At 40.8% G+C, this 26,556-nt stretch overlaps 1 protein-coding gene across 13 annotated transcripts in view; it reads right to left on the bottom strand.

The window, feature by feature from the left end:
* The window catches only part of UBE2H (ubiquitin conjugating enzyme E2 H), a 113,307-nt gene that overhangs the window by 6,846 nt on the left and 79,905 nt on the right, over nt 1–26,556 (bottom strand). For 12 of the 13 annotated variants that reach the window (XM_085005468.1, XM_003360138.6, XM_085005471.1 and 9 more), the window contains 3 exons: nt 22,107–22,146; nt 20,705–20,757; nt 3,017–3,145 (listed from right to left, as the gene is read on the bottom strand). In XM_085005468.1, coding sequence (XP_084861594.1) covers nt 3,017–3,145; nt 20,705–20,757; nt 22,107–22,141 — 217 coding nt within the window. In that variant the 5' untranslated portion in view covers nt 22,142–22,146. The remainder of the gene's footprint in view (nt 1–3,016; nt 3,146–20,704; nt 20,758–22,106; nt 22,147–26,556) is intronic. The other variant, XM_021078796.2, reaches the window with a different exon arrangement.

The following is a 26,556-nucleotide window of genomic DNA, read 5'->3' as shown; positions in this document are numbered from 1 at the left end:
TACATAATTAAGGTATTTGTCTCTGTTTTTTTTTGTAGGGTTGAAAACTCTCCCTGATGAACTGAGTTGGGTTTCTGAAACTCATCCAATTTGTGTGTCACATACTGATGCATTTAGAGGAATAAAGGCAAAGATGTAGATCACACACAGTAACACAGCTCTGAATGGCAGGATAAGATTCCACTCAGGCGAGGTTTCTGAGCAGGGAAGTGACCGATCTTCAGACAGCTCCAAGGGTGCCCCATCCTAGAGACACATCCAATAACACGGCACTGACGTAACGTGACTGATGGCTGACGTTCACAGTAAGGTTACATACGCTGACCTCACATGCTAGGCGTGGAAGTCACCTACTTGGAGGGGATTATCTAAAGCTATAAGGGGTGAATATCCTCCCTAATGGGTGGGGGAGAAAGAGAGGGGCAGAAGGACTGACATCTTATGAGAATGATTACGTTGGAAAGAGAAAAGTTCACAGAGCTCTAGGAAAATGGCTCCTAAGAAAAGTCCAAACGATTAGGAAGAGAGGAGGTGACAGATTCAGTAGAGGAGGGGACACAAACTGACCTCAGGAGTTTAAGGCAAGGGGAGCGAGAAGTGTGAAAACTGAAGGAAACTGCAAGCCTCCTAAAGGAGCCCAGAGGAGCCGACAGGGACTTCTGACATGGGGACACCTGACAGACTGGGGGTGTGGGGGAGACAGGTGGAGGCGGAAGACCAATAGGGCCAGGAGGAAGGGGAAAATGGAGAACAAGATCACAGACTGACGAGGGAATGGAGTCTGAGAGAGAAGACAGGATCTCCTATTTCCTTTAGGAGGAAACATAGAAAAGATGGGGTGGGACACACACACACACACACACACACACACACACACACACACACGCAGGCAGAGTAGGAAGCTGGGGTGAGCTCAGGTCTGCAGCCACGCTCTCCTCATGTTACTAAGGAAGACTGATAGCCAATACCAATGTTCTAGAAATCCAGAGCCCCCAAGCTAGAGCTGTCATTGGAAGATAAAAACGTAGGTTGGGTTCCCTTTGCAACTGAACCACAGCAGGTATGTACTAAAACAAGAATAGCGTTAAACAGTGAAGCATAATGAATCTAAGAGCTAAAAAATATGTTCTGCACCAAGATATCTGTGGGTTGTAGACACGTCTATGTGATTCTATGTCAAAATTTTCTTAAAGTCTCATAACAGAATTTTATCTGGCTGGAAATGACCACCTTTTTCTTGAAATTCATGTTTCTTTGGTTATGTCAATATTTCACTACATAGATTAGATATTAATTTGCAAAAGCACCTGAGACCCTAAGTAAATTAACTAGAGTAGATTTATTTTTACTCTATCTCAACAAAAGTACCAAAATATATCCTGAGACCAGGGATGAATGAGAAAATGAAGGAAAGGAAAACGACTCTTCAACAAATAACCCCAAATGCTCCCATTTGTCTCATTACCTTCACAGTTAAAAGTGAAGACCCATGTACTCTGGGTTCTCATCCCTCATGTCTACTGTCAGCTCCTGCAAAGGGACTCAGAGGGGCTGTACGCCTTGCAGACACTCACGTTCTGAACTGCTATGCAGAGGAACCAGTCATACTAAAAACTGGGGTAAACACCAATGCCTGCCATTTGTTAAGAAAAGCAGGCTTGTTTTCATGGACTTTGATTTCTTCTCCTTCCTGGTGGAACTTTATGTACCTAGATTTTTCACTATGAAAATTCTCAAATATATACAGAGGTTAAAAAAAAAAAGGTCAACGTGATGAATGGTCGTAACCCCAAGCGTAGCTTTAGAGGTTTCTGACCAACCGACCACATTTTCATCTTAATAAAATCCACGTTCAGTTAGCATGTAAACTAAGAAAGGGAAAATAGAATTCTAAAGCTTGAAGGATAAGCAAACTAATGGTGCTACTACTACTTACATGTGTCTAAATTTTAATAGCAGCTTTTAAGTTTAATAGAAAAATCCATAGCACTAGGGCACTGGGGCCAGGTATCTGTATTAGAAGAGAAATGTGCCTTAGAGGTAAATTTCCTCAACTACTAGCAAATCAGTATGGGACCAAGAAAAGAAGGGTATTTTTTATTTACCAGGTAAAATGATATAATTAAAAAAAAAGTCTAATGATAAATTTGGATAATTATTTGCCAACTCCTAAAGTTAACTGCTGTTTTGAAGAGCCAGGATGATTCTACTTGTAAACAAGGGTGAGATTATGCCTTTTGATTAATACTTTACTCTCAAGTCTGAATTCTAATTTTACAAGACTACGCAAATGAAGGCAGAGGTTCTTTCATACAGAGGATCCCAGGGATTCTGGCTGGGTTATATCTACTACCACCCAACTGGGAAGCCTCCTACTTGCTCATCTCCCCCCCACCCCCCGCGCCCCCTTTTTTTTGCTTTCTCCCTTCTTCCTTGCTGAAACCTCCAGCTTTCTAAAGGTGTCTCTGACCCTAGAACCTAAAGAGGCTAGTGAGCTCTGCTCCAGTCCACAGCTGTCTCTTTTGAGGCCTGAGAAAAATTATGAGTAACTAAGAAGGGGTTTTAAAGAGCAAAACCTAACAGACTTGAGTTCATCTGTCTTCAGGTTAAACTATTTGCCTTACCTTTATTTAAATTTTTTTTTTTTTTTTGGTCTTTTTAAGGCCACACCTGCGGCATATGGAGGTTCCCAGGCTTGGGATCCAATTGGAGCTGTTGCTGCCGTCCTATGCCAGAGACACAGCAACACAGGATCCAAGCCACGTCTGCGACCTACACTACAGCTCACTCTCGGCAACGCCGGATCGTTAACCCACTGAGCAAGGGCAGGGAGCGAACCCACAATCCTCATGGTTCCTAGTCAGATTCGTTAACCACTAAGCCACGACGGGAACTCCCATTTAAATTTTTAAAGTTTTTTGGCCATGCTCACGGGGCAGGGATCAACCCCAAGCCACAGTAGTGACAATGCTGAATCCTTAACTGATAGGCCCCAGGGGACTCCTATTTGCCTTACCTTTAATTTTCTGCTTGTATTCTTCTGGTCGATGGAGGTACATAGCTGCAGCATCACCATTGAGAGGATCTATGGGGTTGGGATAGGCCAACAACTGGGGCAGGAAGGACTCAAATATATTGGTAAGATCTGAAAAACAAACAGAAATATGTCATGTACAGAATAAGCAAGTTCACCTAAAATTCACCTGAATTCATTAGTCAAAACTTCTTACCTTCCTAGATATTTAGGTACATGGATATTTCCCCACTAAGTGTGGTTCATTACATGCGATTTATATTGCATATTCCTTTCAATACCTTTTTTTTTTTTTTTTCCGTTTTTGGCTGCACTCACGGCATATGCAAGTTCCTGGGCCAGGAATCAAATCCAAGCTGTACCTGTGGCCTATGTATGTCACAGCTGTGGCAACACTGGATCCTTAACCCACTGCACTGGGCCAGGGATCAAACCAGCAGTGCTGCAGAGACAAGCCAGATCATTAACACACTGTGCCACAGTGGGAGCTCCTCTCAATACCAATTTTTAAATTTAATTTAATTTGAAGAACCAGATAAAGTCACATTTGATATTCTCTTTGAAAGGCAACTGTCCCAATTCTAATTCACTCTACTGCTTAAACTAAGAATTTAGAAATACTACATACATTGTGTATTAAAAATTGTGCCCCAATACTCTATAGCATTCTATATTTTTACAAAGAGATTAGCTCATTTCTTAACATTGCCATTTTCTATAGCTTTGAAAATCCCCACTCTGAAATGTATTCAATTACTAGATCTTAAAAGAACTGAACACAATTTTATAGGCCTTGATGTTTAATTCAAATATCTAATGGAGGTAAATATAACCAGTTTTTTCAATTATTCTGGGTAACGAGGGTAGGAGCCTATATGGACCACTTAAAACCACAAACAATCATAAGACAGATGAGTACCAATTTACTGCATTTATTAATCATTTTAATAAACATTAACTCCCTTCTTGCCAGATTTGGCATACGGTTCTGGGTATACACAATTGACACCTACACACACAGCAGAAACAAGAAAAACCCTGCAGTTACTTAGTATTATAAAGGAAGCAGGCCCCCAAAAGCTGCAAAATAAACCACACATCCACATAACTTCAGAGCTGCTCTAACTTTCATTCTATTTGCTGCTCAGTTAGCAGACAGTGAACTGTGGAACCTCAGCGCTTCCATCTCTCTGCCCACTCTGGTTACTCATGTTTTATAAAAAACACTTCTGTTTCTGGAGGGAATGCTCAAGTACAGTAGCATAAAAACTACTCCTTAGTTTATTCTGTTCTTTTAACGGGTTTTGTTTTAGAGTGAGCACTCCCACACAGTACTCTAAGTGAAGGCTGTGTTAAGCCACATACCTTAGATTAGTGATTCTCAGCCAGGGGTGATACTGCTCCCCAGCAGCAGCTCAGCGATGTGTGGAAGAATTTTTGGTTATCGAAACAGGGCAGTGGATGGGGTAGGGTGCCACCAGCATCCAGTGGACAAAGGCCAGGGGTGCTGCTAAACATCCTACAATGCAACGCACAGGATAGCCCTTCCCAACAAATAATTATCTGGACCAAAATGTCAATACTGCTGAGGCTGAGAAATCCTGGTCTAGATGAAAGGGGTCAGCAAACTTTTCCATAAAGGGCCAGGGGAAATACTAATTTAGGCTTCATCTGTCACAGTTACTCAACACTCAGCTCTGCCACTGTAACACAAAAGTAGCAACAGATAACAGATAAATAGGTGTGGCTGCATTCCATCTCAATAAAACTTTATATACAAAAATCACGAAGCCAATGTTTGCTGACCTCTGCTCTGGAAAATTCTGTAAGTAAGCAGTTCTTCCTTGTCACTAAAAGGTTAAGAAACTGGCAGTCAGAATAACCAGAGCTGCACTATTCAAAAGAACTTTCTGCAATGATGAAAACATTCTGTATCTGCTACTGATATGGTAGCCACTAGCCACACGTGGCTATTGGGCACGTGAAATATAGCTCTTTTGACAGTGAGGAGCTGAATTTTTCATTGCATTTAATTCTAATTAAATAACTACAAGTGGCTAGCACATCCCACATTGGAGAATGCAGGTCTAGAGTGTGATGCATACAGAGTCCCAAGACAGCACAGTCTTGCTCTCCTGCACCAGACACTGACACAGCAGGTTTATGTTCAACCCCAAGTTAGGGACTTGATATTAACGACGAGCTAACTTTCCAAAGAACCACGTTACAGCAAAACTCCCAAATAGCAGGAAAGAAATACAGAGATTTTATTTTATTATTTTTTTGCTTTTTAGGGCCCCACCTGCAGTATATGGCTAGGGGTTGAATTGGTAGCTGCAGCTGCTGGCCTACGCCACTGCCACTGCCACAACCACATGAGATCCGAGCCTCATCTGCCACCTACACCACAGATCACAGCAACACCAGATCCTTACCCCACTGAGTGAAGCCAGAGGTTAAACCTGCATCCTCACGGATATGAGTCGGGTTCATAATCTGCTGAGCCATAACAGGAACTCCAAAATGCAGAGATTCTTAATCAAAGAAGCAAAACAAAAATGATCTTCCAGGAGTTCCTGCTGTGGCTCAGCAGTTATTGAACCCGACTAGCATCCATGAGGATATGGGTTCAATCCCTGGCCTTGCTCATTGGGTTAAGGATCCAGCGTTGCTGTGACCTGTGAAGGTAGCAGATGCGACTCAGATCCGCTGTTGCTGTGGCTGTGGTGTAGGCTGGCAGCAGCTGTAGCTCCAATTCGACTCCTAGCCTGGGAATCTCCATATGCCACGAGTGCGGCCCTAAAAAGACAAAAAAATAAAATAAAAAATAAAAATCTCCCAGAGTTCCCACTGTGGCACAGTGGTTAAAAAATCCTACTAGGAACCATGAGGTTGCGGGTTTGATCCCTGGCCTCACTCAGTGGGTTAAGGATCTGGCGTTGCCATGAGCTGTGGTGTAGGTCGCAGACGTGGCTCGGATCCCGTGTTGCTGTGGCTGTGGTGTAGGCTGGCAGCTACAGCTCCAATTAGACCCCTAGCCTGGGAACCTCCATATGCCATGGGTATAGCCCTAGAAAAGACAAAAAAATAAAAATAAAATCTCCCAAGATAATCCCAACCATGTGCAGGAATTTCACTGCTGTTATACTTTTTTAAAAAAGGAAATGACGTATTTAACAAACCAATAATTATTCAAAGTATAAAATCACTGAAATCTATTGCAAAGGCAAAGGGACAGAGAAATTGCTTATGCTCTAATGCTGAGTGGAGAAAGTCTGTAAAATATTACATTCTCCAGAATTACAACAATGTACACAGTGTATATGCATAATAAGGACACTGTGGTGTGGGTTTAATCCCTGGCCTGGGAACTTCTGCATGCCACAAGTATGGCCCCCTCCAAAAAAAGTTATGTCAAAGGGAAGGATGGAGTGCGAGTCTGGGATTAGCAGATGCAAACTATGATACATAGACTGGAAAAATAACAAGGTCCTACTGTACAGCACAGGGAACTATATTCAATATCCTATAATAAACCATAATGGAAAATAATATGAAAAAATGCATATGTATAAATGAATCACTTCACTGTACAGCAGAAACTTAAACAGCATTGTAAATCAACTACACTTCAATAACAACAAAAAAATGAACAAAACTACAACGAAGTGTCACCTCACACTGGTCAGAAAAAAAAACAAACAGAAGAAATGACTCAAACAACAAAACAATGGTTATGACCCCAAATCCTTTACACTTTATAGCTCAGTAATATTGCCCTTTAATTCATATCTTGCAGGTTCTATCACTCATTTTAGTAAATGTAAAATCTTGTCTGAATCAAGTGGTTTTTTATTTCTTGTGGTTTTTGTTTTTGTTTTTGTTTTTTGGCTTTTTTAGGGCTAAACCTGTGGCATATGGAAGTTCCCAGGCTAGGGGTCCATTCAGAGCTGTAGCTGCCTGCCTATGCCACAGCCACAGCCACAGCCACAAAGGATCTGAGCCACATCTGCGACCTACACTGCAGCTCAAAGCAATACCAGATCCTCAACCTACTGCATGAGGCCAGGGATCAAAGCCACATCCTCATGGTTACTAGTCGGGTTCATTACCATTGAGCCACGATGGGAACTCCTGAGTTAAGATTAAATTTTAACAGGAAAAAGAAATATGTCAAAGCAACAGGCTTGTAGTTTCTACTTTTTACACTTCAGATGACACTTCATCTTTTTTTTGTGTGTGTGTCTTTTTGCCGTTTTCTTGGGCCACTCTTACAACATATGGAGGTTCCCAGGCTAGGGGGTGAATCGGAGCTGTAGCCACCGGCCTACGCCAGATCCAAGCCATGTCTGCGACCTACACCACAGCTCACAGCAATGCCAGATCCTTAACCCACTGAGCAAGGCCAGGGATCGAACCCGCAACCTCATCGTTCCTAGTCAGATTCGTTAACCACTGTGCCATGATGGGAACTCCACACTTTACACCTTTTTAATTTATAAATAGCACTTGCTATATGTCCTTTCTACTTTTGCATATGTCTGAAACACTTAATAACATGAAAAGTCTGAAAAATTTTTCTTTTCCTCTAATTATCCTTAAGTGGTAGACATCAAGGCAGTAGTAAAAAAAAAAAAAAAAAAAAAAAGCCAAGAAGTAAGCAAATTAAGAAGAAGAAACAAGCAGTGAGAATCCCAAGTTTTACAAATTGAACATGATCCCATGGCAGGGAAGGGCTACAGTGCCATTACCATCTCCATTTTTCATATGGGGAAAATGAGATCCAGAGGTTAGGTAATTTGCCCCAAGGGGCTGGATTTTAAACCTGGGCTTATCTCCCATGCTGCTTCTGTTAATGGATAGAAGACACACACCTCAACCATGACGGCACAAGTTCCCCACACCTCTGCATCAAAACTGTATACCCTGAGAGAAGGCCACTGCCGGGTATTTCAGAGGTAGTGTTCTTTTTTTCTTTTTTCAGCTGCACCCATGGCATAGGGAAGTTCCCGGGCCAGTGTTCAAACTGGCAACACCAGAGACAAGCCAGATCATTAATTCACTCTGCCACAGTGGGAACTCCAAAGGCAGTGTTCTTGTTTTCAATTAGCCCAACCACAGGAAATAGTCCAAGGCCATTCATTCCACGATACCAGCACATAGTGAACTGGGGCCCTCTCCTGCCACATCAGCATTACAGGTGCTGCCCCCAAAAGATCAACAGTTGAATGTCCCTAATAAACAACAGGAAGCTTGAGGGGAGGAAAAAAAAAAAAAGTGAAGCTTTTACTCTAAGTTCAGAAGCGCTTAAGGACTTGACAAAATACTGCAAACAGGTCTCGTTACTAGGTGTTTCATGTGTTCCAGGAAAAAATTTTATATCCTTTCCCACTGTTTTAAGTTTTTCAAGCTACCAGTAAGTAGCTTTGCTCATGTGTTTGTTCCAAACAAATAAAAGAACCCTCAATTACTGGTTTTTCCTTCCTGTGTCTACTGTCTTCCTGCATTAACATACTTTTGATTCATTTTACACAAGTGCTGAGTCATACCTCTAAAACATAAGGGCAGAAAAGGACAAGCATATAGCCCAGTTTTGGGTGAAGATGACAGCTTTTGAAGGCCAGGATGTGGCCATGGCTATGTTAAAGCAGTAAAGCATTCCCAAAAGTGGCTAACAGGGTGACTACCCTCGCGGGGGTCCTCCTCAAAGAAACCTCTCTCAAACATGCAGATGTGCACAAAATATTCTTTCAAGATAAATTATGTGACCAAAGAGACCAGAAATTAAGAATGAAGAAGATATTCATCTAGGGAAAAATTCATCATAATAAACATTCCCCCCCAGAATTGTTAATAATAAAAAACATCTGCTGGGGAGTCATGGTGCAGAGGAAACAAATCTGACTAGGAACCATGGGGTTGCAGGTTTGATCCCTGGCCTTGCTCAGGGGGTTAAGGATCCGGCGATGCTGTGAGCTGCGGTATGGGTCACAGACGTGGCTCGGATCTGGCGTGGCTGTGGCTGTGGCCTTGGCTGGCAGCTGTAGCTCCAATTAGAACTCTAGCCTGGGAACCTCTGGGGAAAAAAAAAAATTTATCAATTCAAAAGTCTTTCCTCCCCCCCACCCATGCCTGTGGCATGCAGAAATTCCCAGGCCAGGGATCAAACCTGCACCATAGCAGTGACCCAAGTCACAGTGGTGACAAGGCCTGATCCTTTAATTGCTATACCACCAGGGAACTCCCAAAAGTCTTTTAAAAAAAATATTAACCTTCCACTTTTTGAGAGAGAGAGAGCTAGACACGGGTCACCCAATCTAGAGAGTACAGTCAGCTGGCTCAATTACTGGCTGCCTTGACTTTTAAAGGAAGTCCCAAGGTCCCTGAGAAGTACAGTTTATGATGAGCAAACAGCTCCTACTTCTGCCTTGAACTAAATCAGCACATACTGAAATGCAATCCATTAGGACTAATTCTTCAGTCTGACCTTATAGTATTAATGTTAACAATACTGCAGAACTCACACTTGTGGCACATAAACTAAAGGATAGTCATATTTAATTTTTTAAAATGCTCAAATCATACTGCTCTCTCATCAAAAGCAGCATTTACCCCACTCTGTCTAGAGTAATGGTTCTTGAGTAAGTCTAGGTCCTGGCTGTTTATCCCTAAGAATTACCCATAGAGTTTTTTCAAAATATGTATGCTGGGGCCTCATTCCTACCCCAGGGATTCTGATTTAGGACTGGCTGGCATCTGTATGTGTGTGATACGTGTGCAAAAATGCACTACCTACCCTGAACACCCCTAACCCAGAGACCAAGTGGGAAGAGCTACTGTGCCTGAAAGTTCTCTAGCTTAAGAAAATGCTCAGGTCTTGGCCGCTAAGCTGAAGAGGCTCTAATTTAGTAGCCCTCCCTGACTCTTTCATCGTTCTTTTTCTGCACACTGCTGTCACCATCACCTCCTCCAGGTGGAGGTATTTCAAACTATAGGTAGGAAAGCAGGTCCTTCCCCTCTGCATCTCAATTTCTTCATCTGCAAAAAGAGAAGTATGATACTGCAGTTCCTTACAAGGAGTACACATTTCTAAAAATGACTATAAAGCGGGCTTCAAGCTGCATTAAAGGACTAGACTAAAATATTAATACAAATATGCCATCTTCTCACAAGAAATTTCAGCTACCTGTATCCCTCAAGGAATACATGTTAATAATTAAAATGAGTCACACAGAAAAATGCACCGATTCTTAAAGTAAAACCACTCTACTCCAGGTGACTCACAAAAAGATGGGTACCTGGCTTAAGGGAGAAGGCACAGGAGGGGATGAATCACATATCTCATGATTTATTCTTGGCTGTTTATGAACCAGTGACCATAAGTTATTTCTTCCTCTATTTCCTTTTAACATTAAAATGGAAACTTTCATAAAGCATGCTGCTATCTCCAGGTTAAAACCCTGCGTCTGTGGATGCCAAAACCTGACGTGGTCAGTCCCACCAGGAACCACAATTACCAAGCAGGCAGTCTTCTCAGAAACTTGACCTTACATAATCTTCATTTGTTTTTCAGATTTAACACCTCAAGTGCTATAACTCAGAAAATACCACGGGGGTACAGTACGGTCAGGGCCAGGCACCACCTACCATGCAAAGTTGCTCCTCCCTTCTCTGATGCCACCTAGCCTGTCCCCCTTCCTCACCCAACTCTGTCCCCCAGATGCCTGATGCCCTGGATTCCTTCTTTTTAAAGCCAAACAAATACCACACAGAAAATCCTGTTTGTAAAGACATCAACCACTTCCACAGTAGTGTAAAACCTATGGTCTCTGCATTAATACTCCAGGAAGCTCATCATCTTATAATTTTAATTCTAAGTCTATACTGATAACTACTGAATCTTTTTTTTTTTCTTTTCTTTTCATAGGGCTGTACCCGCAGCATATGGAAGTTCCCAGGCCAGGGGTTCAATCAGAGCTGCAGCTGCCAGGCTATACCAAAGCCACAGCAACACAGGATCCAAACCACATTTATGACCTACACCACAGCTCAAGGTAACACTGGACGAATCTCTGGAAGGACCTTGGTTAGACCTTCCTCCTCTTACTCTATGTACTCACTCAATTTCCCAGACTCACTGCTGATCCCAATGAAATGCCTCTAGTTCCTCTTCTGTTTCCCCTGGCAGGTAACTACACCAAGCTCAATATATCTTTGCAGATACAATGGATCAAGACAACCATCTCCTCTAGGAGTTTCTGCTGTGATGCAGTGGGTTAACAATCTGACTGCAGCGGCTTGGGTTGCTGCTGTGGCCTGAGTTCAATCCCTGGCCCAGCACAGTGGGTTAAAGGACCCAGTGATGCTGAACCTGTGGCTTGGATTCAATCCCTAGCCCAGGAACTTCAAGATGCTGCTGGTGTAGCCATTTAAAAAAAAAAAAGACAACTATCTCTGGGTGGCCTTCCAGGCTCCAAACTCTTGCCTCCTTTCTTAAGACAATCACTCAGGTAATTTCCCATCAAGAGGAAACTTCTCTCAAAACAAACGAACAAACACTAAATAAATAAAGAAGTTCCCATTGTGGCTCAGCAATTAATGAACCCAACCAGCATCCATGAGGATGTGGGTTCAATCCCTGCCCTTGCACAGTGGGTTAAGGATCGGGCGTTGCCATGAGCTGTGAGTAGGTCACATATGTGACTCAGATTCCACACTGCCGTGGCTGTAGTGTAGGCCGGTGGCTGCAGCTCTGATTCAACCCCTAGCCTGGGAACCCCCATATGCTGGGAGTTCGGCCCTAAAAAGACCAAAAAAAAAAAAAAAAAAAAAGAGAGAGAGAGAGAGCAAGTGCCTCTTGTTTTCTTATAAAACTTCATACTCCTGAAACATGTTATCCAAACAAACTTACATTTTATTGACCCTTTGCATCCCAGGGAAGGACTACTGGCTTCCCAAGCTGAGAATCACTCAGCTGAGTCTCCCTGCAGTACTGATCTGTTTTGTAATTTAATAGGGAACAGGGCTAAAAGGAGAGGGAGAAAGAAAAAGGTCTGCTCACAATCAGATAAAAAGATGGGCAAAACCCACAAGGAGCAGATTCTAATGGACCAACACTGATGACTCTTCAGACTCCTCTTTGCATGGCTTTTGGCCATTATAGTTAAAGCCCATGGCTAAATAAGTTGAGTTCACCTGGGAATTCAAACCCATGTTATCCTTGATTTGCTAGAGAAAATCAGCAGCTGACCTTTCAAAATCCCATTGATTGACTTTGCTCATCTCATAAGGAACTATAATTAATTCACCATACTGCTAAGCAAGTCATGAAGTTACATGTTCAAAATAAAACTAATCAAAATTTCCATTTTATTTACTCAAGGTTTTTTTGGGGGAAAGGGTGGTATCTACCATATGTATAAAAACACATACTAACAAACACGTGGTCAGTCCATAAGGTTGAAACAGGGCAAATCAAATTTCCAGATTTCCTCAGGTTAAGAATTTTGGGTTAAGACATTTACTTTTCTACTATTTTGTCAGCTCCTAAGAAGTTGCACTATTAATGGCGGATGTGAGTTTTCTCCCTTTTTTTTTTGTTTTTACGGCCACATCACATGGAAGTTCCCAGGTTAGGGGACTATAGCTGCCGCCCTACACCACAGCCACAGCAACGCCAGAACCTTAAGCCACTGAGTGGAGCCAGGGATCAAGCCCGTGTCCTCAGGGATCCTAGTCAGGTTTGTTACCTCGGAGCCACAACAGGAACTCCTTGAGTTTCTACTTTAATTTTCTTCTGTGAATACTAAAAACAGTGAAATTCTATACCCCAAAAAGAGGAGACAGAAACCTAGATCTCTCTCCAGCTGGAGGAATAGCATTGTACATAATCACATGCATATGAGAGAGAGTAAGCAGTGGGCCCTAAAGAAAACCTCAATAAAGCCAATCAGAGGATGCCCTCAGACAGGCAGGTAGGCTTGAAGAAAGAAATGGTTTTCTCTGAATAACATGAACCTAGGGAGTTCCGGTCGTGGCGCAGTGGTTAACGAATCCGACTAGGAACCATGAGGTTGCAGGTTCGGTCCCTGCCCTTGCTCAGTGGGTTAATGATCCGGCATTGCCGTGAGCTGTGGTATAGGTTGCAGATGCAGCTTGGATCCTGCGTTGCTGTGGCTCTGGCATAGACCGGCAGTTACAGCTCTGATTCGACCCCTAGCCTAGGAAACTCCATATGCCGCAAGAGCAGCCCAAGAAATGGCAAAAGGACACACACACAAAAAAAAGTATCCAATCACTCAACTGAGAGAACCTTTTTGTTTTTTATGGCCATACCATCAAAGTTTCCAGACCAAGGATTGAAACCAACCTGCAGTTGCAACCTATGCCACAGCTGTGGCAACACCAGATCCCTAACCCACTGTGCCAGGCTAGGGATTGAACCCACGCCACCACAGAGACAACACTTGGCCTTAACCTGCTTGCCACAGCGGGAACTCCTACGGGGATCTTTTAAAGACAGAATAATGTCTCACGAAGAGGGTCATACATGCAAAAATCAAAACTCTTCCCTCTTTACAGTGCTTAAGAGAGAGTGTACATGCACAATTAGTAGGGATCAATTAGAATTAGTTAACATTCAAAGACTTTTTGCAACATTCATGACAGATTCATACTTAATGTCGCTACTGATAGCATTATAGTTATTCCAAGCTAAAAACAGGTATTCTGTTATAACTGGGAAAGAGCAATGTCAAAGACACAGGGTACTAAAACCTGGAGGAATACCAGATATATATTCTGCTAAGTGCCAGGTGACCAGGTCACCAACCAGAGGTGTGTGGTTTTATAACATGCTTTGAAGCATCCCACCATCTTAGAAAACCATCTCCCAACCACTGCCGAATCGAACCTCCCTCCCCTCAATGTATTTAAACTAGAGATCTGCAGAGGAAATGAACGCTACTACACAGATCAGAATGAAGAAAACAGGCTCTTGTTCGTCAAAAACATTCCCCTTGCTGCCATGTCATTTTTATCTCAAAACACTTCCCACCTTCCTTACTCAGGTATTGGTTAGAGGTCATTTATCCTACTTTAAACCTGGCATGACCCTGCTCACCTCAAAAGACTGCAAGCTAAAACATGGTGATAGGATTTGTTATTTCCTTCTAGAAATGAGGGCAGTTAATGTATAATTAGTTAGCTGGGTATTCTTACAGTCATACTAAAACTCATTATTAAAGTTTTAAATTACTAGGCAATAATTTAGTTTGTCTTTAATGTCAGAAAACAAGATAACTTCATGCAATTATAAGTGGCCATGCATAGGGGAAGACTTTACCAATACACAGTGATCACAAGAAAATGAAGAGAAAACAAATCCCTAAAATCACAACTGAGCCCTGAAGCTACAGCTCCCAAGAAAGAAAAACATAGCCTAGCTCATGTCCCCCAACTCACAAAGCCTGGACCACTTCATGGTTCTAAGCTGACCACCACTGAATATGAATGTGGTGGTTTGTTTGTTTTTGCTTTTTAGGGCCGCACACGTGGCATATGGAGGTTCCCAGGTTAGGGGTCCAATCGGAGCTACAGCTGCCAGCCTATGCCACAGCCTCAGCAACATCAGATCTGAGCCTCAACTGCAACCTACACCACAGCTCACAGCAACGCTGCATCCTTAAGCCACTGAGCGAGGCCAGGGATCGAACCCGAAACCTCATGGTTCCTAGTCAGATTCGTTTCTGCTGCGCCAGGACGGGAACTCCTGAAAGTGGTGTTTTTAATGACTTTCTGCTAAGCTGTTCAACCCAAGAAGACCTTGTTTTCCTGTGTACACACACCAACACCAAATCTGGTGTCTACAAGCAGATAAGGAGGTGGATCATGCAGCTAGCACTATTAAAACTATCATATCCAAAACAGCATATTTCTTCACTAGAAAGAAACTGCTCTACCTTGTCTGTCTAGGAGACTCATAATGACATCCAGCTGTTCTAAAAAGCAGGATGATGTTTGTGATTCCAACATGGATGGACCAATCCTATGTTCTCAAGTCTGCTCAAAGAGCAGTTGTTGGCCAATCATCCATACAGACAGATACATGTATCTCTTTATCTGTATCTAAAATGTCTAGAAACACAGCTAGCAAACACTAATGCAACATAAAGCATTATTTCAAGATACAGTTACCCTCAGCCAAATTTGAATGGTTTGGAAAGATTCACCTGACTGAAATGAAGGACGTAGTAACAATGAATTTCCAAAATGGAAATTTTGCAGCTTAAAATCATTAGGCCACAGTGTAATATTATTAAATTTATGATTTAAAATTATTCTAAATGCCTAGAAAAGAAGCATTGTTTCTCCTATCTAATTCTAATCTCAGAGTCCTGGAAGCATTCCTTTTGTTGTGGTCAACTTCATTTGTCTGTTATTGACTCCCCAGATGACTTGAGGGGAAGTAATTTTCCAAATGTTAATTTTTCTCACTAGCAAAATAAGAGGAGTATCCAGGCCACTGGCTAGCAACTCTAAGGCTGAGAATAAAACTATAAACTGCCCAGTTTTATAAAGAAAAGTCTTCCACATTACTTATCCATAACTTAATTCACAAACTAAGTAATTTACCAAGTCAGTCAAGAAATGAGTAAGATGAAAGTTGGAGAGAGAAACACAATTCACAAGGGTCAAGCATGCCTGGCCCAGGAGAGCAGGAGGGAAACTGAAGCTGTGTTGTAGTGAAGGTACCTGGGCTTCCAGGAGTGTGGCTTGAAAACACAACTATGGATATATTTTAGACTAAAAAGGAAAACTGGAAAACAGAAGGAGCTTATAAAGCTACCTATAGCTTAATGAATTTTCCTTGCATCAGTCTTTAAAATTACAGTTGTTTCTGAAACGGAAATCCAGATCCCCTTGGCTGGATTTTAAGTTTTCCAAAGCTTTTATCATTACTGTCTGAAGGAGCAGAAAGGATGTTTAAAAAAAAAAAAAAAAAAAAGAAAGAAAAAAGCTGTCACACAGGAGGCCAAAATCAATTTTGTGATGCATCAGCTACTTTCCTTTTAATGTCACAAAGAGTAACAATAGTAACTTCATGTTCAATAGATAACTTCATACTGATGACAAGCATCTTTATAAAATTAACCATATTACCACTATAATACACTCTCTTGGAAGGTTAAATAATATTAAATTTAAAATTACTGGGTGATTAAACTACAATTATACCAATTTTGAGCTTCTGAATGAACAAACTGCATGTACACTTGGCAAAAGAAAACAGGAGGCCAACAGAGGCAATGAATGAGTCCAATGGGCTGCCAAAAATCAATTTTCTTTTGTGGGGTGGGAGGAGGTGGTGGGAGAGGAATAGAGGACTAAATGTGCCACAAACATAAACACTGTTTGTTATCAGGTTATGATGAGCACAAATCTGAAATTTCAACTGGGCATTGCTGTTACAATGAAAATATGTCTATCTATTGCACAGTACATGTTCTAGGACTAAGTTAATTGCAGGAAATTTCATAAGTAATTCCCTGCTCCTTACCATAATATATAGTTACAGGTGTTGAAACAAGTTTTGGTTACTAAGCTAAGCCTTTTTCTTTTCAGTTGAATATTTGTGCTAAGTTGTCAACTTTCTCCTATTAGTTCTCTCGCATTAAATTAGATTTTTTTGGGGGGGGGTCCTCTGAACTAAAATTCTCTCACAGCAGGACATCAAGTGATTCAAAATTCACCAATTTTGAACTAATCTTCAATGCCAGAGGGTTGAGCAGTTTGTAATAAAAATTCAGTTTAGATCTCAAGATCAGAGAAGTCTAAAAGAAACTTTAAGGTCATCTGAACCAACCTTTCTTTTTCTTTTTTGGCTGTTCCACAGCATATGGAGTTCCAGGCCAGGGATCAGATCCAAGCCGCAGTTGCAACTTATGTCACAGCTACGGCAGTACTGGATCCTTAACCCACTGCACTGGGTCAGGGATCGAAGCTGTGCCCCAGCTCTGGAGAGATGCTGCTGATCCCACTGCGTCACAGGAGGAACTCCTGAACTAACCTATCAGTACTTTCATATAAATCGTACAAAACCTGCTCCAAAACTTTCTATGAAAGAAAACAATTCTCCCATGCTGAGTATAATTTTTTTTAATTTATATTTTTTGAGTATAATTTTGTCTATACTCTAAAAATATTTTCTTCCTGATTTCCTGCACCTACCTGTTAGTGTGTCCATGCTCTTGTATTATGGAACACTTAATGGTAACTCATACACAGAATATGGAAATTAAATTTACTTTGACCAGTGTGGTTTAATTCTTATTACTTAACTAAATGCTTTGCAGGGTAATGCAAGAACATATTCTAACACCTTAGTATTCTAGAACCTTAGTCTAGTTGGCCTTTTGCTTTAAAGTCTATTCTGCACCTCATGTACCTGCTGGTGGGAATGTAACACAGTACCACTTCAGAAAATAGTTCCTCAAATGGATGAACAAAGTTACCATATCACCTAGCAATTCTACCCCTAGGTACACACCCAAGAGAAATGAAAACATACGCCCATATAGAAACTTGTGCACAGATATTTATAGAGGCATTATTCATAATAATAAAAGGTATAAACAAACCAGATGTCTAGCATCTGACAAAAATGATACCCGTACAATGGAATATTATTTGGCCATAAAAAGGAATAAAGTACTGATATATGTTATAACATGGATGTATCCTGAAAACATTACATGAGGTGAAAAAAGCCAGTAACAAAACACCACATATTGTATAATTCCATTTATAAGAAATGTTCAGAAGAGGCAAATGTATGCAAACAACAAATAGGTTAGCTGTTGCCTAGGGCTTGGGGGAGGGCGCTGGGAGATAACCAGCATAATAGCTTCCTTTGGAGATGATGAAAATGTTCTATGACAAAAATGTAGTAATGGTTGTACATAATTAATATACTAAAAACGATCAAATTACAGACTTTAAATGGGTGTATTTTATGTATGTAACTTTTTTTTTTTTAAGGGCCATACCTGCAGCATATGGAGGTTCCCAGGTTAGGGGTCTAATCAGAGCTACAGCTGCCAGCCTACACCACAGCCACAGCAATGCCAGATCTGAGCCATGTATGCGACCTACACCACGGCTCATGGCAATGGCAGATCCTTAACCCACTGAGCAAGGCCAGGGATTGAACCCACAAACTCATGGTTCCTAATCAGATTCGTTTCCCCTGCGCCATGATGGGAACTCCATAACTGTTTATTTTTTAAAAATCTGTTCTTAAATATGAGGTACTTGAGAATCAGCAAACCTCTTTCACAAAGCTTTTCCGGTCAATAGTAAATTAGTTAAACTAAAGTCCAATTTACTTTACTGTAATTGGAACCAGCTTGCAATATTTAGTTATGTACATTTCTAAAATATGAATGCAGTTTAAGAAAATACATCATTACATCAGATATTCCAGGCAGCCTGCCATGAGACATTTTTACCAAAAAAACCATCTTAAAAAAGAATCCATTTAATCAACCTCAGAGTATATGTTCTTTCTTGTTGCTTCATCTCCTTATAAGCTGTCATTTCCCTAAAACTCTCATGTTCAGCAGTACTGGGCATGATTAATTCACTTATTAATTTAGCAAGTATTCGAACCCTGATTGTATACCAGGTACTATGCTGTTTTAGGCACTTACACATATGTGCACACAAATACACAAGACAAAGTCCCTGCTCTTGTGAAGTCTACCACCTATATGACAAAATAAACAATAAAGAAATGTTACGGTTTTTAAAGAGGGTGCTGTGCTAAGGAGGGGCGTTATTTTAGGTAAAGTGGCCAGGAAAGGAGGCTTCTCTAAGGAAGCTTGTTTGAGATGAGAAAAGAAGGTGCCAGCCATACAAAGATCAGGGAGGATAAGTCCAAGCAGAGGAAATAATTCCTGAGAGTCAGGAGGAGGGAAAAAAAGGATTCACTAAATGCTGCTGGTGACCAACCTCTGTGATTCTCATGCACCATCCTAGTACCAGGCGACTTGCAGACTGTAGCTAGAATAATGTCTTTCCAACCTTAAGACTGCGAACACGTGTCCCAACTCTTCAAGAGGAGGCCACCTCTGGTTAACCCCAGGCTGAAGTGACCTTTCCCTCTCCTGAACCTCTCGGCAACTGTGTGTTGTCTGTACCACTCATTCTTACAAACACTTTGGTATGAGGCTCTGAGCCAGGGCTTAAACACAAATCACATGGGTGCCCTGACAGCCCTCAGGGCAGGACATAATCCAGGAGCACAGAAAATGTAGGTGCAAACAGCAAACACAAAGTAGAAAGTAAAAGCAAGCCACAAAAAAAGAGCTATAAAATTCAAGCCTGTCCAGAGATTACTTCCAGCTGGAGCACTGGGAGAAGCTTCATGAGGTGGGGGTGAGAGAGCAGGGAGATTCTGCGAAGCCTGAGCACTTGGACATGTGGGGAGAACAAACAGATCAATGTGTTGTACCCTTAATTAACTTTAAATAGATTTTAAATTATTTTTAGCTCCCCATCCAAGTTACAGACTCAGAGAGAGAAGGTCTCATACTTTTTATCTCATTCTGTGATCTCAAGTTATATGCTGATTCACTGTAACAGATATCAATTTCGGCAATGAAGGTAAGGCTAAATTATTCTTTCTTTCATAACAAAGTTCTGACCTTTGAAACAGACGATCCCCTGAAACTTTTTATATCTAAAAAAAAATTTTTTTAGGGCCACAACTACGGCATATGGAAGTCCCTAGGCTAGGGGTCAAACTGGAGCTGCAGCTGCCGGCTTATGCCACAGCCACAGCAATGTGGGATCCAAGTAGCATTGGGGACCTATACCACAGCTCACGGGAACGCTGCATCCTTAACCCACTGAGCAGGGCCAGGGATGGAAGCTGAATCTTCATGGACACTAGTTGGGTTCATTACTGCTGAGCCATAATGGGAACTCTGCAAAACTCCTAATACATCATCTTATTTCAAAGGGACATTCCTAACAGTCTTTTCGAAACTGAAAGGCATTACTGATAAACATGTATACAATGTGCTTTGGAATACGTGTACATAAAATGTTTGCATATGCATTTGTGTGACTGTCTATGTGTATCAATACACTTTATTTTTTTTTGGTTTTTTTTTTTTTTTTTGTCTTTTTGCTATTTCTTGGGCCGCTGCTGGCATATGGAGGTTCCCAGGCTAGGGGTCCAATCGGAGCTGTAGCCACCGGCCTACACCAGAGCCACAGCAACGCGGGATCCGAGCCACGTCTGCAACCTACACCACAGCTCACGGCAACGCCGGATCGTTAACCCACTGAGCAAGGGCAGGGACCGAACCCGCAACCTCATGGTTCCTAGTCGGATTCGTTAACCACTGCGCCACGACGGGAACTCCTCAATACACTTTAATTTCAGAATCTTACAAGATTATGTTAAACTTCTTCTGCTAAACCAAAGTTTGTACTCACGAATTTTTTTTTTTTTTTTTTAAACTGATCGAACTTTCCCACCAGGACTTCAAAATCCTTTCCCATTCCCAACAAAAACATCTTAAACCAGAGAAGAAAATCCAAACAACATTTTTTTAGGCAGTGTCTCAACATCTCTAAAAGACATTCCATGGCCAAACTCACCATAGAGAGCTGTCCAAGTTTGATTAATTACATCTAGACACACAGTTCCTGACCTGAAACAGATGGAAAGAATGGCATTTTTTTAAAAATTAGAAAGTTAGTTGCATGTAGCTGGCAACTAATTTTATCATTAGGGAAAAAAATACACTTTTTTAAAATAAAATATTGTTAATCGATCATAAAAACCCCTAAATAATCCCAGCTGGGGAAAGTATGAGGAGGACCAGAATATATACGAAGTCTTTAGTGTCACCTCACAGACTGAAAGGGAAAACCAGTCACTAACCATACAATGGAGTAAACCAGACAACACCTTAACCAGGTGATGAGAACTAACACTGGTAATCAGCGCAGACAGACCTGTGTGCCTCCAAATAGGACACCCTGAGGACACAATCCCACATTGGTTTTCCGGCCTTAAGAGCATACTCTAAACCTAATGATAAAGAAAAATCAGACAAACCCAAACTGAAGGACAGTCTATAAAATAACTGGCCTTTATTCTTTGAAAATGTCAATTTTATAAAAAGCTGAGGAACGGTTCCCTACTGAAGTAGTTTAAAGAAACATGTCAACTAAATGCAATACGTGATACTGGACTGAATCCTTAATGAATAGAGAAAAAAGTGCTAAAAAAAAGTACATTTCTGGACTATGGCAGTAGATGAAAAAGTACTGCATTAATATTCAGTTCCTGACTCTGATCGACTCTACGGCAGTTACATAAGAGAACACCCGTGTCAGGATGATGGATACACAGAAATGTTAAAGGACAACAGGGTCTGATGTTTACACACGACCTCTTCTCAGAGCTCAGAATACGCTGTATGTCTGTGCATGTGTGTAACATCAAAATTTAGTGCCATGACAAGGAAAAATTGCAGGACAAACAATATATTCTAAACAGCACTCTGGAAGTACAAAACCAGGAGGCACTGATATCACATTTTAAAATATCACGAGTGAGATATTAGGGAATGGAAGGGATAAGATTTATTAAGTGAAATGAAACTAGTTATGTTTGCTTTACACTCAAGAACTGAGAGATACTTTAAGGGCTGAAAATAATATAATCTGTACACTGAAAACAGACTCCTGGAATGTGTTTATATAAAGAGAATGGAGACATGGGCTATTACAAATGTTAGCTTGATATCAAGGGAAATTAAGGACCCATTCATTACAATGGGAAAAAACAAGCAGTCCAATAGTAGGCTGTGAACTAAGTGGCTTAGAATAGTTCATGCCCCCCCCTGGGATTCCACAATTTCAGCCATCATTCTTACACTCTATCTACTGATAAAATCCAGAAAGATAATTGAGGCTTTTTTATAATGGAGAGGTTAACTCTAATCAAGAGCAGTTGCTGCTTAGATTTAAACATTTTTAAACAGTTACTTACGCTTCATCAATGTTGGGATGGAAAATTTTATTCATGAATCCTGTAAAAAGAGATGTTAATTAGCAGCAAAAAGTATCCAGAGAGTAATTACAGTATTTCAGTACTGGAAACAATTTCAGTATTAGAAAAAGGTGATGATACCCATAACTCATTACTTTCAATCTTAGATCTTTGGTTAACTGATAAGACTACATTCTCCTGACAATGTCAATTACTTAAGATACATCAGAGTTCTATTAATCAAATGGGCAAACTCTGATTGCCATGCAGCCTCTAATACAAAATAATCATTAAAAAATTTTTTCTGAGCTCTAAATGTACTTGCCAAGAAAATTTATAGCACTAAATGATTTCTAACTAGTGCCATGATAAAAGTTAAGAAAGCTCTCTGACTTCCTTCCCAAAAGTTTTACTGTTCATTCTCTAAATGTGGTGGTTCTGCATCTGAACTTCTCCTTCTGAAGCAGTTACTGGTATCATTCTGTTACACTGTGTGCGGAACGTGAATGAAGCTGTTGAAATACTCAAGGAGGACCCTTCCAAACCACAAAAGATTTCATATGAACAGTGACCAAAATATTTCCTTTAACTTTAGTCTATTCATTCCAGGAAACCCAGTTTTGATTAGAATTAGGGCAACCAAGAAATTAGGCAAGTTGTTAAAAAAAAATTCTGTAAGATTGGTTTATCTGTCAGGGATTCAAGGTTTGTTTTTTTTTTTTTTTTCTTATTACTAGAAAAACAAGTATGTATACACTTTTAAACAAAATATTGATATTTAAGTTCCAAGGAGAAATTATTTTGTAACTCAAAACCAGTGATTGAATCAGTTTGTAAATATGCAAATGACAATATTCTAAAGCAGAGATCCCACTGTCAAAGCTGTCATTTTGTCATCCTTATCACCTCACTTCCTTTTAGGCCTTCCTTATTCCCCTCCATACCTTCAACAAATTGAAGCTCCTTACTAAAGTGACCATCACTACAACCCAATCCTACACTCTCTCACCATGCCCCACCTCACATGTTCCCTTTCACTCATACAAAATATATTTGGTCAACATCTGTCAGGCACTATGCTTATTTAGGGTAGAAAACCATACAAAGACAGTACCTCCTTCTCAAGGAGGTCACTGGAGCAATGAGCCAAGAGACAGAAAGAAATAACTGCGATGTGCACAGAGAGGTGACAGTCAGGATGAGCACAGACAGGGAAAGGAAGATGTCAGGAAAGATACACAGACTAGTAGCGTCAAAGGAGGATCCTCCAAGGATGAGGTGTGACAGAGGTCATCTCTGAAAATCTAAGAGACTGCTCTAGACTTAGAAAAGCGGGGATAAAACTACAAAACCCCAGGCATTTCCAATCCTCACTTGCACTAGCCCCTCCAAGTACTAATCATGCTACCAATTGTTATTTTTTAACCTCTTGTGTTGATATAGTTTAATGTTGTATATACTACTATCAAGAAAGCCTGTGCAATGTTTAAATTACTGTGATGCAAAAAGACTTGCGTCCAGTCACTGTTTTACATTAATTTTCATTAAAGATGTTTCAAAGTCTAGATTTACATGGTATGTACTTATGAAGAGACTGGCAATGTTCATGCCTTAATGCTGAGAAGAAAGAGCAGGATAAAATTCTGCATAATCCTAGAAAAACACTAAAACATGTCCAAGAAGACCCACGAGGATCTCTGCTGCAGCACTGTTTATAAAAGCCAAGAAGCAAATTCAAACCATCAACAAGGGACTAGAGGAATTGTGTACATCCATGTTCTGGGAGTCCCATACAGCCAAGGTAGGGAACTAGGGAACATGTATCAATGTGAATAGAGCCAAAGCTGAGGGGGGAAAGCTGCAGAATGATGTATTTAGAGTATGATACCATTTAGGTAAACTAAAACAAAGCAAACACTACACATTCTCTATGATAACACGTATAAAAAACGGTATTGGACCAATATACACCAAATTAACAAGAGCAATTATTTACTGAAGGTGTAGGGCCAAGGACATGGTGGGAATGGGGAAATAATGATTAAAGATGAATTTATCCATAAAACTATATTCCTTTAAAAAAAAGAGATAGTGTTAGCTTCAGCAGCATACATACTAAAAAGAGCATACACACTGTTGTTTAAAAGTGTGTACATAGATAAAAAACTGGAGGAGTTCCTTGGTGGCCTAGTGGTTGTGAACTCAGTCCTGTTGCTGCTGTGGCTCGGGTTCAAATCCTGGCCTGGGAACTTCTGCATACTGTGGGAGTGGCAAAAACAAACAAACAAAAACAAGAAAAAAAACCCTAAGCACTGTTAACATTTTTATTTGCTTCCAGGTTTTTTGGTTTTTTCTCCGTTAGGCTTTTCATTTTTTCTTTTTAGGGCCACACCTGCGGCATATGGAAGTTCCCAGGCGAGGGGTCAAATCAGAGCAGCAGCTGCTGGCCTATGCTATGGCCACAGCAATGCCAGATCCAAGCTGCATCCGTGACCTACACCCACTGAGCGAAGGCAGGGATCAAATCCGCATCCTTCATGGATACCAGCTGGGTTCTTAACCTGCTGAGCCACCATGGGAATTCACCCGTTTTGTTATCCTTTTTAAATCACCCCTACCACTGTACCAGAAGTAGGATGCAGCAATGGAAAAAGGCTGGAAGGCAACAGTGTCAACAACAGTCAATTCTGAGACACTCTGCCATAATTTCTTCTACTACTACTATTTTGACTTTCCAAAATTTCTATAATGTGTAATTTTAATAGTTGGGAAAAAAACTTTTCAAGTAAAAAATTGTCAACAGTAGAATCAAACATTATAAGGTATATCCAATTATATACAAGTTATTTAAGGAAGAGTCACTAAAATCAACTTTTAAGATCTCATATCATAAATGCTGTTTAAATAATACAAATTCATTACAAAAATCAAAAGATCCTCAGGTTATAAAGTATGCAGTCTTCGAGATTAGTTACATATAAGAGTATACTGCTATCAATCACAACCAAGAAACGTTCTGATGAGTAGGAAACATTCATGTTTAGCCACTACATGGTTTAATTCTAGAGACTTGTTTTAGTATACAAAAAATACTTTGCTTGAAGCTACAATTAAGAACTTATAATTCGTTAATACTTTGCTCCCTGCTAAGAATTCTCATAAGTAACACCAACTGAAGCAACCTCTGTGGCAAAAGTTCCCAATGCTGGCTACAGGTAAGAATCACCTGGAGAGCTCTTTAGAAAACAGAGGTGCTATGTTACGAAAGGTGGCAAGTGTTCCAGAGAAAAACAGAGAAGAAGGGGATCTCAAATAGGAATATTGAGCTGGGGTCTACACTTTTAAATAGGATGGTCAGGGAAAGCCTTACTGAGGAGGTGACTCAGTTTGAAGGCGGGGGGACAGGAGTCATTCAGTATCTAGGGGAAGAGCGTCTACTGAGCATGAAGAGCCAAGTGCAATGTGTATCAGGAGTTTGCTTTGATATGTCTAAGACCAGCAAAGAGACGAGTGAAAGTGAAGTGGAGTGAACAAGAAGACCAGAAGAGAAGTCTCAGAGGTGAGAAGCCTTTGAGCCCTACTAAGGATGCTGGCTTTCATTCTGAGTGAGGTGGGATGCTGCTGAGACTAGTGCTAGAACACAGATCCTTTACGTTTTTTGTTTGTTTTTAATAAAAGGCTTATCTCCTAAAAAAGGCTATTTGGGGGATAGTTCAATCAGGTCACAGCACCTGAGTGCTGGGAAAAGAATGATGGGAAATGGCAAATCTTAAGGAAAATAGAATGCACTGTCTCTCCTACAGTAAGAATGAAGCTTCAATAGTTTGATGTCACAGGGAACCTCAAAGGTATAAGTCAAGAAAATAGGTATGGTGGGAAGGGCTTTTCATGTTTGTCAGAACTGTCTCTGAAAGATTAAGGTGTCTGCCTCCTCCATGGTACAAGGCCCAGAGATTACATTTGGAATCATATAGTTTCTACACTGTTTTCTTTAGCAATAAATGGGTTGGAGCCCAGTCCCCAGTGTCCCCGCTAAATTTATAAAACCCCATCTGGGCTCTGAGATAGGAGAATCAGGACTGGAGAGAGCAAAGTTCTAATAGGGACTTGGCTTCTAGTCCCGCCCAGTTTGCTATTAACTGCAGGCCTGGATCAGGTCATTACACTTCTGTGAGCCTGTTTCTTTACCTGCAAAGAGAAATTCGCTGGACTACATGATCTCCAAAACCTCCACTTTTATTCTGTTTGTGAAAGGACCAGTAGCTCTAAAATCCAGGATTTAGTAACAATGGCTAGAGCTCTGAGAACAGAGGACTTAAGGGGAAATGCCCAATGGCTAAGTCCATAAAGGAAATTAATTCTGTGAAGCACATTTTTAGGTACAGAAGTATTCTGGAGACTACAAAACTACCAGCGTGCTAAGATACCACAGAGAGACAGAAACCCTCCG

The sequence above is a fragment of the Sus scrofa genome, chromosome 18 (assembly GCF_054392235.1).
Source record: "Sus scrofa isolate SSC_HxYL_T2T_F1_AM1 chromosome 18, Sscrofa_HxYL_maternal_Yorkshire_Landrace_v2.0, whole genome shotgun sequence".
Taxonomy (NCBI): domain Eukaryota; kingdom Metazoa; phylum Chordata; class Mammalia; order Artiodactyla; family Suidae; genus Sus; species Sus scrofa.
This window is presented reverse-complemented; position numbering and strand designations above follow the sequence as displayed.